Source organism: Pseudophryne corroboree, chromosome 1 (assembly GCF_028390025.1).
Source record: "Pseudophryne corroboree isolate aPseCor3 chromosome 1, aPseCor3.hap2, whole genome shotgun sequence".
Taxonomy (NCBI): Eukaryota; Metazoa; Chordata; class Amphibia; order Anura; family Myobatrachidae; genus Pseudophryne; species Pseudophryne corroboree.
Window position 1 is genome coordinate 343731188 of NC_086444.1, and position 15883 is coordinate 343747070.

At 42.9% G+C, this 15883-nt stretch overlaps 1 protein-coding gene across 2 annotated transcripts in view; it reads right to left on the minus strand.

Annotated features, from left to right (window-relative positions):
• Window positions 1-15883, minus strand: part of GALNT9 (polypeptide N-acetylgalactosaminyltransferase 9) — a 384878-nt gene that overhangs the window by 13051 nt on the left and 355944 nt on the right. For both annotated transcript variants that reach the window (XM_063964678.1, XM_063964679.1), the window contains exons 7-8: window positions 14869-15054; window positions 12095-12232 (exon numbers count right to left, since the gene is read on the minus strand). In XM_063964678.1, the coding sequence (XP_063820748.1) occupies window positions 12095-12232; window positions 14869-15054 (324 nt within the window). The remainder of the gene's footprint in view (window positions 1-12094; window positions 12233-14868; window positions 15055-15883) is intronic.

Genomic DNA, 15883 nt, shown 5'->3' on the forward strand with positions numbered 1-15883 from the left:
ACAGTGCGTTGAGGTGTACACTTATTCACAGATATGATAGTATGATTATTTTTTTGTTGGAGGCCAAAAAATTATAGTTATAACAAACTCTTAATAAGATGAATTTGCTTAGTGATTGTACTACAATTGATCTTATTTTGCCTTCTGTCGTCCAAGAAATAGACTTCTTGAACAAATTATGATGATGAAAGGTAAAATATAAAATGCTACTGTATAAATTTTTTTAAGACATACATGAGAAAGGAACTCTTCATTAGTATCAACTAGGGGCTAACTGACATGGACCAAGAGTTTATTAACTCTTTCCCATCATCTAATGGTGGTAGTTTCCAAAATAGTGGTAACTGATTTATTTTATTTCCCAAGCAGATAAATGTTTGGCTACTTCAACCAATCAGAGAGGAGTAAATCAGACTATTGATGTCATTTTCAGTGGTAGCTGTTTTTACTAACCCCCTCCCTCAGTGTAAACCACAGACACCCTCCCTCAGTGCAGGGGCGGATTTAGCGGGGGGCGATCAGGGCGAACGCCCCCCCTAGATTTACCGGCAGCGGGATGGAGGCCGGGTCCCGCCGCGGTATTGGGAAGGGGTTGTAGAGCGATGTAGAGCGATGCAGCGCGGCGGCGGAGGAGGAGAGAGAGGAGCGTCCTGACGCGCGTACAGTGGCCTCTGTTGTGAGCACGCCCCCTCCTCCCTGTACGCACGTCAGGACGCTCTCTCTGTCTCCGTTCCTTGGCGCGCTGCACAGCTCTCCAACCGTTCCGAATACCGCAGCGGGACCCGGCCAGGTCTGTACGGAGGAGGTGTGTGCTATGCTAAAAGGTTGATTTAGGATCATTTACTGTGCTGCTCTGTTTTTTTTTTTTTTTGCCTTATTCAGTGTGTGCTACAATCTGAGTTTTGGATCATTCCGTGTGCTATCATGTTAATTTAGGATCATTCCGTGTGCTATCATGTTAATTTAGGATCATTCTGTGTGCTATCATGTTAATTTAGGATCATTCTGTGTGCTATCATGTTAATTTAGGATCATTCTGTGTGCTATCATGTTAATTTAGGATCATTCTGTGTGCTATCATGTTAATTTAGGATCATTCTGTGTGCTATCATGTTAATTTCGGCTCATTCGGTGTGCTACAATGTGAATTTCGCCTCATTCTGTGTGCTATAATGGGAATTTCGGCTCATACAGCGTGCTATAATGGGAATGTCGGCTCATTCGGTGTGCTATAATGTGATTTTCAGCTCATTCTGTGTGCTATAATGTGATTTTCAGCTCATTCGGTGTGCTATAATGTGATTTTCAGCTCATTCAGTGTGCTATAATGTGATTTTCAGCTCATTCGGTCTGCATTATTTTGTCTCATACAGCGTGCTATAATGTGCATTTTGCAGCATTCACTGTGCTAAAAGGTGAATTTCGGATCATTTAGTGTGCTACAATTTTATTTTGGCCTTATTCAGTGTGTGCTACAATGTGAGTTTTGGATCATTCCGTGTGCTATCATTTTAATTTCGGATCATTCAGTGTGCTACAATGTGAATTTCGCCTCATTCAGTGTGCTATAATGGGAATTTCGGCTCATACAGCGTGCTATAATGGGAATTTCGGCTCATTCTGTGTGCTGTAGAAACAGAATTTGTCGGCAGATAAGAACCACTTGGCCCAGCTAGTCTGCTCCTTTTTTTTCTTTCTTTTTTTTTACATTATTTTTTATCTCTAACCTTATCTGATCCTTATTTCTTTGTAAGAATATCCTTATGTCTATCCCATGCATGTTTAAAATGCCCTACTGTCTTAGCCTCTACCACCCCTGATGGAAGGAATGGCGATTCGCCAGTCTGTATCACCAGTGCGCAGGGTTCTCTCCACTAACTGGCAACATTTTATTAGTAATGGCAACAATAGGAAATTTTAGAAGCGAACGGGAAGGGCATTACTAAGTGGGAGGGGCTATGATTAGGGGGAGGAGTCATAATTCTTAAACCGCCCCTCCTAAAAGTTTAAGTCTAGATCCGCCACTGCCTCAGTGTAAACCTGCTGACCCCCTCCCTCAGTGTCAGATCAGCACATCAAGCTAACGCCCTATGGCCAACTGCTTTTTTTATTGTGGTTAAAAAACATAGTTGAGCCATTCATTATTTTGGACCACAGTGAGTAAAAACATAATTCTACTTTTCAATACAGAATTTACAAACATGTGTCATGGAGCCTACGTTTTTAATTGCCCCCACCTCCAACCCACACTTACAAACATGATGTTAGTATGACAGCCAGGACCTTTTTTAAATTACAGACAGTTTTGCCTTGGACAACATAACCAATATTGCAACATTCACAGAAACATCTCCACAAAGAAACATTCTGAACAATAGCCAAATGCTGTTCACACACGCCAAGACAGGTCACCACAACACACTGTGGATCTCATTTCGAGTTGATCGCTAGCTGCCGTTGTTCGCTGCGTAGCGATCATTGAAAAAAAATGGCAAAACTGTGCATGCGTATGCACCGCAATGCGCATGCGCGATGTACGGGTACAAAGAGCATTGTGGTCTTGCACAGGTTCTAGCAACGCTTTCAGTCACACTGGCGAACGCAGGGAGATTGACAGGAAATGGGAGTTTCTGGGTGGCAACTGACCGTTTTCTGGGAGTGTTTGGAAAAACGCAGGCGTGGCCGGGCGTTTGCTGGGCGGGTATCTGATGTCATTACCATGTCGTAGCAATCAGCGCACAGAATAAGTAACTACAGGGCTGGTCTTGTTCTGCACAAAATGTGTTTGCTGCCACTCGGCTGCACAGGAATTTGCACTCCTGCAAAGCGAAAATACACTCCCCTGTGGGCGGCGACTATGCGTTTGCACGGTTGCTAAAAGTAGCTAGCGAGCGATCAACTCGGAATGAGGGCTTGTGTACAGTATAAAATTAACCAGGCAGTGTATGGTTTTTGCCATTTAGGCTCTTGGCTAAGATCAGAACGGTGCACTAATTGGAGTTCCTGGATATGTCATGCAAAAAAAAACTATACCAAAAACATGTAAAAATATCATGTCGACCTTTTCATGTGTCGACACGTCGCGTGTCGACCTTTTCAATGCGTCCAACTTTTTTCCATGTCGACCATGTTCATGTCGACCAATAGTGGTCGACCTTATCCAGGTCAACCCATTGATCCATAACCACCTCGGTTCTGGTCTCTGGTACTTTTACATGCTATGAATAGTTAAACCAGTTTTCAATGTTCTATTGAATTTTTTTGTAATCTGTTGACAGTTACTTATTCAAAAAGCTAAGTGTTTCAGTGAGCAACAAAGTGTGAACTGGAGTCTAAACAAATCTGTTTGAAAACAAAGTGATGGACATATGTGTTAAATGAAATACACAAATAATTTCTTAAAACCGTTCCATTTACAATGCATCTGCTCATAATTCCATTTGCAAGTCAAGATCCACTGTTATGTGACATTTTGGAAAGTTTATTGTACTTTTTCTGTCATTTGTTTGCCATCATTGCACTATTGCATAGCATGGAGTAAATTATATATAACTAATGTGATTTAAGGCTCATCTTTAACCCTAATCTTGCAAAACATGTTGCAATATTGGTCAATTGTGCTAATATTGCAGCATAAGTCATTCTAGAACAACTCTTCTGCCCTGTAGTAATCCAAATGAAATGGACTGAACCATTATCAGACATGTTGGTATATGGCTGGTTACCTCTATAGTACTTTGGGGGTCATTCCAAGTTGTTCGCTCGCAAGCTGCTTTTAGCAGCTTTGCACACGCTAAGCCGCCGCCTACTGGGAGTGAATCTTAGCTTATCAAAATTGCGAACGAAAGATTAGCAAAATAGCGAATAGACACCTCTTAGCAGTTTCTGAGTAGCTCCAGACTTACTCGGCATCTGCGATCAGTTCAGTGCTTGTCGTTCCTGGTTTGACGTCACAAACACACCCAGCGTTCGCCCAGACACTCCTCCGTTTCTCCAGCCACTCCCGCGTTTTTCCCAGAAAAAGTAGCGTTTTCCGCCCAGAAACACCGACTTCCTGTCAATCACATTACGATCACCAGAACGAAGAAAAAACCTCGTAATGCCGTGAGTAAAATACCTAACTGCATAGCAAATTTACTTGGCGCAGTCGCACTGCGGACATTGCGCATGCGCATTAGCGACTAATCGCTCCATTGCGAGAAAAAAATACTGAGCGAACAACTCGGAATGACCCCCTTTATTTGCTATGATTGCACAAACAAGACACAGTGACACTGGAATAGACTTGGCTATACAACCTGAATATTGAATGCCCATCACATTATCAAGCTGCAAGATCCTACTTTAGGTGGCACCATTACACTCAAACTAAAGCAGGTGGTTGAGACTACTTAGATACAGGTTGAGTATCCCATATCCAAATATTCCGAAATACGGAATATTCCGAAATACGGACTTTTTTGAGTGAGAGTGAGATAGTGAAACCTTTGTTTTTTGATGGCTCAATGTACACAAACTTTGTTTAATACACAAAGTTATTAAAAATATTGTATTGTATGACCTTCAGGCTGTGTGTATAAGGTGTATATGAAACATAAATGAAATGTGTGAATGTACACACACTTTGTTTAATGCACAAAGTTATAAAAAATATTTGCTAAAATTACCTTCAGGCTGTGTATATAAGGTGTATATGAAACATAAATGCATTCTGTGCTTAGACTTAGGTCCCATCACCATGATATCTCATTATGGTATGTAATTATTCCAAAATACGGAAAAATCCGGTATCCAAGATACTTCTGGTCCCAAGCATTTTGGATAAGGGATACTCAACCTGTATTGTTATTGTTGGGGATACTCTGTGCAACGGATTCGGTATGATATACTGATGGATGGGATGCCGGCGGTCAGAATAGCGACAGCGGCATCCCATCCATCAGAATCCCGAAAGCCCCCCAGAAAGTACCCTAACCCTCCCCTGCCTCCTACCCTAACCCTCCCTTGTGGCTGCCTAACCCTAACCCTCCCCGGTGGTACCCAACCCTAACCCTCCCTGGTGGTGCCTAACCCTACATTCCCCGCTGCCTAAACCTAACCCTCCCCGCTTGGTGCCTAACCTTAACCTCCCCTTCTGAATGCCCAACCTGAAACCACCACCCTGGTGCCTAACCATCCCCTTCTCGTTCCTGCATCCTAACCCTAACCCCCCTTCTAATGCCTTAACCTAACCTCCCACCCCCGCGGCAGGACGCAAATGCATCCCGCTAAACGAACGGTCAGGATTTGGGATTTTGATGCTGGCATTATGCCACCGTTCGGTTATGTAGATCGCCGGGATCCCGTCCGGCGGCATTTTAACTACATCCCCTGTGTAACAATATTGATTAGTTTATATAATTGTTGCATCTATCTTGAATTAATATTCCAGGCACTGGGGTTCATTCAGAGTTGATCGTAGATTTGCTAAATTTAACACATCTGCAGTCAGTTACTCTGGCATGCAGGGGGATGCCCAGCACAGCCCCCGCCCCCCCCCCCCCCCGCACAGGTACACTAGCAGTGCACGGCGGTGATGCTTTTGTACCTGATGAGTAGCTACCTGCCAGAGCGCAGCTCCTGCACTCTGGTAGAGAGCTACCCACCGCATCCCAGGTCACAGCGGCTGTGTGTGACATCACGCAGCCACCATGGCCTGCCACCCAAGGGTCCGGACTTCGCCTCTGTTGTCCGAACCACACCCCGCCAATGTCGTTCTAACGCCGTTGGCATGCCGTGTCCCGTCCTGCAACCACCTCTGCCTGTCAATCAGCCCAGAGATCCTCATAATATCTCACTGGCTTCCCAGGGTGCACACGGCTGCTGCGTGTGCGCACTCCACAAAAAGATTCAGACTGCGGCGATCCAGTCTGAATTAGCCCCACAGTTGTTTGCATTTCTCCCTTCACTTAGTCTTGAGCTACATTATTATACGCTGTGGAGTTGATGTAGGGACAGACAAATTTTTATTTAAAAAAAAAGCACCTTACACAACAGAATACTTCTCAGGATGTGTTCAACTCTGCACCAGTTACTGATGCTAAGATAATGCTGCAATTGGGACATATTAGGACACTGGGAGTGTGTCGTTAATAATATAATTGGGATCTATGGATACAGGTGTGGAGACTAGAGGTATAATGCTTAAATGGGCATCAATAATACAGTCTGGGGGCATATGCTACAGGGAAGGGGATTCAATTACAACAGGAAGATCTAAAGCGCAAGGGTAATGGGAAAATGCTATAGGGGTTTGGGGATAATGCTAATGGAGTCTGATAGACCTAGTTGGTTATCATCACTCTTTTCTTTTTTTTCTGCTAAAATAGTACTATAAGTTTTAAATACTTTTTTTTTTAAACTTAAATAATACAATTCTGAGGACATTTGTCTAAAAAAATATTTGTCAGTTAAATGGTTAATGAAGTGCCATATACATACATATATCCTGTCTGGACAGTGTTATTAATAAACAATAAAATTGCTTTAACCATGCAAAATACAATTAAGTACAGACACAGGTACAAAATAAAAGTCATAATTAAGTAAAAATAAATAAAACAGTTGTCTTAAAACAAATCAGTAATTTACTTTCCTGCTGTCGACTGAAAACAAATATCAATTAAATAATGTGAATAGACACCGTAGCGTCACTAGGGTGTGTAGACCGCATCAGGTTACACCAACCGTGGGGATGACACCAAAATAGCAGAGATGCTCTGCTATATTGGTGTCATCCCCTCAGATGGTGTCACTGAGCAAGGGTGATAGTCTATACCCAATGAGCTATGAAGAATAGTCATACAGTATGTGTAGGCCTATTACTTACCAATACTTAACAGACATTTTTTGGTAGGCAAAGCTAGAGGTTTACTGCTGTTTCACGAATTACATTACCTTTAAAAAGGGCGCTTAGTGTCATGTGCTTTATAATCTACTGTATGCAATTTGCCAATGGCAAAGCATCTTCGAACACAGAAATAGCAACAGTGACATCTACAGGTTTTAATGAATGTTATGTAACATGAAAAAGAATATACTCAACACAACAAACAGAAGTGATGCAAATATTATTTTAACAATTACTATCTTAATCCAGGGTAGTTTTAGTTTTTCAAAGTGCTAAATTTAAATTGTTTTTGAATCAGTGAAGTAATAATTGTATAATATTGAACAGCACATGTATAATTGAACATGAGAATAGCATGTTGCATCTCAAATACTTCTAAACACTCAAAAGAGCTCAATGTAATTTACACATCTTTAGGTCCGTATGTTTTTAAGTACACTGGAAGTTGGTTGGCTGGATAAATAGAGCCAAGACTGATAATCCCTGACATGCCTGAAGTCATGTACAATTACAATGACTTTGGCAATAGCACTATGGGACAAGTATCTTTGTCGCTGTCAGGATCTTTGGAGTAGACTGTCATACAGTAGCATGCTGAATATAATTCTCTTTGCAGCCTGAGGACAGGCACAGAAAGGGGGATGATTGTATCATGTAACCAAGTAACATTACATAATGATGAACTGTAATACTTGAGAAATCTAAGTGGACAGGTCTTCTGTGAGCCTTTAGCTACAACATAACCCTTCTACTGCTACAAGTGACTGTGGTGAACATGATGTCCAACCATTTAATTGTCAGAACTGTAGTACTTAGCTCTACTATACTAAAAGCTAGAGAAAGTATTATTCAACAGTTATATGCTGGAGAGTTTCAATGATATTTTATGCGAGTCTGGTATGTTTTAGCCATTTTTTTTCTAGTATAATGTAGAGGGCTCCTTAAGGTTCTAGAAATCATATCAACAGAGTAATGGTCAGAAGAATGATGGAGAATAGTACCAAGGATTCTTGGTTACATTAAGTTTGTGTTGGTCAGCAACAAACGTGGAGTACAGTTATTTAAGTTTTTTTGAAACATGTCTAACAAGGTATTTGGAAAGCCATTTATGCATTTCAAGTTTATATTAATTATTTGGGTAGAAATGCCAGGATTATATGTGTTATAATCTTGTTAATTTGGGCAGTCCCCAACAGCCCAGGGGGTTCAAAACTTATCCAACACTTTCCATCATGGGGCTAGTAACCTTTGGGAAGAGGACACATATTTTTTTTGTTTTGTTGGTTTGTTTTTGAGGTCCCCACACTCATACACAGAGACACAAGCCCAGGGCTAACCAGTATCAGGCTAATCCTCATTATGAATAAGGGACCTTACATTAGTGATCTCCCTATTTTAGAGAAAACTACTCCACGTCAAATAATTGGGCCCTCGGGGCTGGATCTTGTGGTCAGATGGCCTCTGGGTACAAAATTAATGACTGCCATCACCCCCCTATTTTATTATTTTAATTATTAGGTTATAAGGCCTAATTTGCCAGCATTATATAATATATAATATAATAATAAAACAAGCCATGAGCTATGATATTTCTTGATATGTGTGCCACTTGCTGAGGCATACTTGTCAACTTCCTGGCTACACCCTCTGTGAGGAGGCAGCCAGATCAGCTCAGTGGGTGGAGCATGTCACAGGGGAGTCGGCAGGACGGTGGGTGTGAGTACTCGATTGTGACCCCTGCTACATAATGACACAATTACCGGCATTGTGAAGCAGGGGACAGGGCCACAATGATGTGGTTCAGCACTAATTGCATCATTGGCAACCTGGAATACCTACTTTTGCTTGGTAAGTGGGTAGCTGTGGGTAGATTACCGCTGGCTCCAGGAAACTCGCCCACTCTTCCAGGGGGCCAGGAGCACCACATTATTTTCAGGAGCCTCCTAGCCATTCCAGGAGAGTAGTCTAGTATGTGCTTGGAGTAAGGCAGCACTTGTTCTATTACTGTTATTGTAATAAAACAAGCTGATACTTGGTGACAGTCAGTCAGTTTAAATTTGCCAGTGTCTATAAATTATTTACACTGTACTATACACTATCTACAGTGGAGTGTGCACAGGTCATGTATCCCACTGCATCTGCAACTCAGATGCATCAGATAACTAGGCAGCCATCAGCCAGGTATGTCTGCTGATTGGTCAGCCTCCAAGCTGGAGTATATGCCAGTGGCAAACGCAGGATTTGCATGGGGGGGTTTCCAGAACTGGGCGGAGCCAATCACGGGGGTGGGGACTGAGGTGACCCAGTATATGCTGGGTCCGTAAAACTAGTGTGTCTGTGTGTGTGTGTGTGTGTGTGTGTATATATATATATATCTACACACATATATATATATATATATATATATATACATACACACACACATACATATACACGGGTGGTCTTCAGTATGCCGGCGGTCGGGCTCCCGGCGACCAGCATACCGGCGCCGGGAGCCTGACCGCCGGCATACCGACACTTATTCTCCCTCGTGGGGGTCCACGACCCCCCTGGAGGGAGAATAAAATAGTGTGGCGCGCGTAGCGTGGCGAGCGCAGCGAGCCCGTAAGGGGCTCATTTGCGCTCGCCACACTGTTGGTAAGCTGGCGGCCGGCCTCCCGGCGCCGGTATGCTGGTCGCCGGGAGGCCGGCCGCCGGGAGATCGTAGTGAACCCATATACACATATACATAGCATATTAAACATGCATACATATATATATATATATATATATACACACACATACAGTACACATATATATACACATGTATATATATATATATATATATCATATGTGTGTGTGTGTGTGTTTATATGTATGTATGTATGTATGTATGTATATACATGTGTATATGTATGTAGGCACATGGATATATATGTACTATAATTAAAATAAAGTAAACTTTTATTGCACTTGCAAGTGCCACCAGGAAGACAGCAGGCTGCAGAGGACGCTAGACAGTCATTAATAATACTCATGCAGCTAAAAAAAAAAACAAAAAAAAAATTTTTTTTTTTTTTTTTTAGTGGAGGGGGGTTTCTGGGTACTCGGAAACCCCCCCCTGGGTGCGCCACTGTATGCTGATTGGTCCATCCATTTCCCAGCACTACTAAATATTTCTGCTGTACCATAATGAACACAATCTTGAGTGGAGTGTGCACTGGTATAAGATGCGCAGATGGTGTACTGTACAATATAGTAAAAATATTTTGTAGTTAGAGCTTCCCAGGTATAGATCAGGAGCAAGATACTGTAGCTAGATGCAGTGGCGGAATTCCCATTAGGCACGTGACGCACGTGCCTAGGGGCGGGACTTGCTGGGAGGCGGCACAACAGACTAATAAGGGTCAGGTGAATCTTTTTTTCGTCATCACAACTTATTTTTTAAAATATTTTATTTAGAAAATGACAGGGGTGAGACAATGGGCAGCAAATTGTGCTTCAGGAGTTGGTAGTAGGGTGGGACTGGGGCTGCTTTGGTCACGAGGCATCCGGACAGGCACCCGAAATGAAGTGGGCAATGACGTGACAGGCGGTGGGGGGGGGGGGGGAAGCAATAATGTGCCTAGGGGTGGCCTGACCCCTAAATCCGCCCCTGGCTAGATAGCGCTGGGGGATTGGATCACTTACTTGACTGGTAGTGGCCACAGTCCTACCTGGGGTTGGACCCTTGTTGGAAGCAGGTCTGCAAAATTGAGGTCATTAAAAATTTTCTTACGGTGTTTGGCATGCTTATATCAAATATGAACACCAAATGTCTCTTTCACCCAAGGTTTTTCACATAGTGAAAGCAAAAATATGGGGAAATAGCATAATAATATGTATTCTGATTAAAACATATTATTAATATGTAAAGAACATTAACAATAGTTATATGCACATTTACAAGTGCTTATACTGTCTTTCCTTTTCCCCTCAAAATTCCTTTTGGCACTTTATCTCTTATAGACAGCTTGCAACTCTACTATTACCCCTTTTTGTTCCTAGAATGCTCCTTCTTCAAAACTTGATCAAGTGATAGTATAAAAAATGTTCTCAAAGCGCTATAATACATTTTTAATTTTAAAGCTTAATGCAGTATTTCTGGAAATAACGAAAATGAAAATTTGAGTTTGCAGAAAAATGGTATGCAATGGAACTTTTTTTTAATGTTTTCTGACAGTAGCACTCAAAAACCTTTAAAAATCAGCTATCAGACAGTTTTCCCATTGCAGGCCTGTGTAATCGCATATGGCTGCTCATAGGCAACCCCATGCACATTCAGCATGGCTGTGAGAGTCTAAAACAAAATGTAAACATTATAGTCAAATCTCCTCCAGCTGCAAAGCAGGCGAAAATATGGTGCTCACAAAAGATTTATGGCAATACGGATACACGGACATTTGAAGTGGAGGAGTCTGAGTTTGAACGCCAAATTTAAAAGTGCCTAAGCTCCTCAACCCAAAGTCCCCCAGTGGATGAAGGAGAAATAAGTATAATATAATAATATTATATGAAATGTATATGTTTTTTCCTGATGTAGTTGTCTGGGGGTTTCAGTCATTGATGTAAAATAGCCATGGGAAGAATCATGCACAGAAATTATGTTTTGCTTTTTTTAAATACATTTTCCTGTTTTCATCTATCTAATAAGTGTTAGAGTTCTTGCAGGTATGCAGCAACTACGGCACTGGAGGTGATGGAGACCCAGCAATGTTGGGTCACTATACTGAGACCCCTGCAACTCATCTGAGCATTGAAAATGGAGCATAAGTAGTGAAGCCCCAAACATCATTGTACAGTACATGGACAGGTCCATGAAGATGCTCTAAAGAGCCAAGCATGGGGTTCCACAGGGTGGACCGGCACACAAATTTTGCTTTGAGGCCCAGGAATGCCGTGTTCTGTATGTAAAACAAACACAAATATAAATACTATGACTATACTACTAAAAGAAAGCATTGTCTTTCCTGATAAACACAATGTGAGATTTAGTTGGGCATATAAAGCAATGGAAAACCTTGTGTATATAAAGAAATGTTAATAGTTCCAGACAAAATGCTGAAAGTGCAGTTTAATTACGGGAACCAATTGTAAGCAAATAGTGTTGGTTTAACAAGTACAGTACAATGCATGTTGTTTCTCACAAACCATAAGAAAATTTATGAAAATACAAGAGTTTCTTACCTCTCCATAAGTAATAGTGTTATTGTACACCCTCATTTCTGGGTAAACATTTTCCAGATACCACTTAAAATTACGACACTGCAGTTTGTGACGGAGAGCCAGCCTCTCAGAGACATCACCAAAATCCACCCCTGGGTTCTGTCAAGAGAACATAACATTACATATTACTTAAGGGAAAGGGGTTCTCTTACATGGCTAGGTTTCTGGAAAACATTATAACATACCTACAATCTATAACTTACCTTTGTCCTAATTCCAAGATAAATGTGAGATAGGTCAGGGTGATGGATGCCAAGTGCATCTTCTGCTGTTGATTGCATCATTCTGATTTTAGAGCTGGGGTTGTGGGAGGCCCAGTGCTCTATCAGAGCTAGGCCAGTGGCGTAACTACAGGGTGGCTAGACTGAACAATATCCACAAGGTGAAGGGGGCCCACCCTGAAATCAATCACTAAATACTGTAGACTAAATACATTATTCGGCAATTAATTTCTGTGTACACGGTACTATTCAGTTACTAATCAGTTACAGTTGTGACTTCTAACAATACGATGGCCACTGCTACACTCAGGATGTTACAGCACTCAGCTTCTGCTTCATGTGTAAGCCCGCCCCCAGACTCCTGTGCAACTAGCCAAGCCTTGGAGAGTGATAAATAGCACTGTGATAAAGTACCAACCAATCAGATCCTTACTGTCATTTTTCAAATACATGGGTAAATGACGTATTATAGCTGCACGCCTCACTACTGAGACGAGGCAGGAAGGGACATCGGCAAGATGTAAGAACATTTTGTCTGCCAAAGTGGAGGAATGAAAGCTCGCCCTTCCGGCGATGTTTCCTGGAGCACACAGCGCATCAGCTCAGTGCTGACGTGATGTGTCTACTTTCCAGCCGGCTCTTGTGCGCATGCGTGGGATCTCGCTACTCACGCCACAGGGACAGCTGCACCATGCAGCTACTGAAATAGACAGCTGCAGGTGTAGGAACGGTCAGCGATCCTGACCGTCGTACATTGCCTAAGCATATCAACCTGCTATCTTACAGATAGCAGTGCCGATGTGGACAGGGGCGCATAGTGCCCCTATCACTGAGCCGGAACAGCTGTCATCATACATGGGGGAGAAGTGGTATAGCGCACATAACATGGGTGGCACGAGAGAAGGGGGTGTGAGGACAAAGGGGAGTTGAGGGTGAAGGGGTGAGGAATATGATGCGGGAGGTAAGAGGGGCACAGGTCTGGTCCCAGATCTCGCAATAACTAGCCACTGTAGGGATTGGAGCTGGGTGCAGGTGGAAGTAGGGCCCTGGAGGCAGACAGAGAAGGGCTGTGGGGAGGGAGGAGGTGGAGCAGCCAAAAAGGGTATTATCTCCATCTTGACACTGGCCATATTAACTGTGTATGGCGTCAGCATCGCACCCCGCAAGCCAGTACTAAGACTAGCTCCTCTCAAATATTTTTTGGGGAGAGCGAGCTACCCCCTTATCCCCCCCTGTTCCAGCACCTGTGGGTTAGCAGCTGCCACTGATAATGACAAGCAGCTGTGTAAGCGTTGCCGGGATGCGGTCAAGATGCCGCCGGCCGGAATCCCGGCGGTCGAAATACCGACGCCGGAATCCCGACCGCCGCGATCCCGACCGCCACAATCCCGACATATTCTCCGTCTGTGGGTGTCCACGACACCCACAGAGGGAGAATATAATAGTGTGCCGAGCGTAGCGAGGCACAGTTCCCGCAGCGTGGCGAGCGAAGCGAGCTCGCAAGGGGCTGCGTTCCGCTCGCCACCCCTGTCGGGATTCTGTGGTCGGGATTCCGGCGTCGGTATTTCGACCGCCGGGATTCCGGCCGGCGGCATTTAGTACTGATCCAGCGTTGCCGATATACTAACAAAGCTTTTTACACTATCTTACTGCACTGCCTCACTTAGGGGGACATGTACTAAGCAGTGATAAAAGTGGACAAGTGAGCCAGTGGAAAAGCTGCCCATGGCAACCAATCAGCTGCTCTGTATACTTTTAAAGTAGGCAAATTATAAATGTTACGTCAATACTGATTGGTTGCCATTGGCAACTTCTCCACTGGCTGACTTCTCCACTTTTATCACTGCTTAGTAAATGTTCCCCTTATTTCTACTTTGCAAGATACAGAAATTATTCAGATATGAAAAAACATGTACGGACCCAGGGATTCTTCACTCACTATCACTTCTATAGCTGAATGAAACAGAATAGGAAGTCTATTTAAGATGGTATGTTGCCCATAGCAACCAGTCAGATTCTACTTCTCATTTATCTAGCACCTTCTAGAAGATAATACCTGGAACCTGATTGGTTGCTATGGGCAACATCCCATCTTAAACAGAACTCCCATCTTTGTAAAGTTACCCCAAGGACTTTAATTTTTCAGTTGCTACATTCATAGCTGTTCAGTAATATTATACAAGCAATCTGTTATTTTAATTATAATGGGGAAAATGTAATGGGGTCTGAGTTTGCCAAGGTCTGGGATTTTGGCCAAGATTGCCCATGTTTTAAAGTGGCAAACATTAAGAATGCTAACCCAACGGGCAGAGAAATAAGTTTTCCTGAGCAGGGAGAGATAAACAGTTTAAAATGAGCAAATTAATTAAGTAGAGTATATTTTTCTTTAATAATATTGAAGCATACAGTAGGACTTTTTCATGCCATTATTAAATAATTTAAAGGATAAACAGAACAGCTTACATGGCAAGCTACCGAAAACCATTTATACAAAGTGACTGACACACTACTCACCGCCATCGGTATGTTCCACGCCATGTAGACATGGGACTTGAACTCATCCATCCACACCTCAGCAGCTCGCAGGGCATTACGCTTTGCATAGTAATCAATGTCGTTGTTGTAAGGCTTCTTTGTGCGTTCAATGTGGGCAACCCTGGAGCAAGGCAAAACTTCCATACTTCCCCCACACTGCCAAACCTAGGACGCAGAATAGTCAGATGCTTTTATTCCATCCTTCAGCACAGCAAAAAGTGCAGTCCCACAAAATGACATGAGAGTGACTTAAAAACTTCACATTTTATATTAATAATGTGACTTTACTCTCAGTTGTTCTTTTCTGACTCCCCTTACTTACATGGGGTACTGATTGCAGACAAGTAGGAACATGATGAATAAAGTTATGGGGGATTATGTAATATCCTACGAGGTGCAGACATGAGCGTGATTCCAATTAATTTTACCTTATTTTTGTACTATAAATAATTTAAAAGGCAGACCCATCCTAGTTTACAGGAAAATTGGAATCACAACCCCATGCCTGCATCTAGCAGGCCATTACATAAGTCCCATGAGTTAAAAATACAGCAGCTGTTTATGTTTATTACAAGGGAATAAGTGGTTAGTGCACTAGTATCTCAGTTATATTCTGAAACTGATCAACAGAAAAAGTATTTGCCCTGAATGCTCCCTAAACCAGCCCTGCACAGCCAGGACCAGAAAGTAGCTTAGCTTGGTCTAGGCAATTTCAGGTGTCACAGGGAAGTGACAGTTCCATCCCCTAGGCCTTGCAAAATGAGCAGCGGCACCGCTTGCATACTCCTAGTTACTAAGGGGGACATGTACTAAGCAGTGATGTGTTACATTCAGTGGTTTCTTTGCACCAGTGTCAGACTGGGGCATGTAGGGCCCACTGGGGGAATGCTGTGGTAGGGGCCCATATTTAGGGGTGTGGTCAGTCCACAGAGGGGTGTGGCCTGCCACCTTATTGGTTTGATTAACCATTAGAGAGTGCAACGTCTGGGCCCCT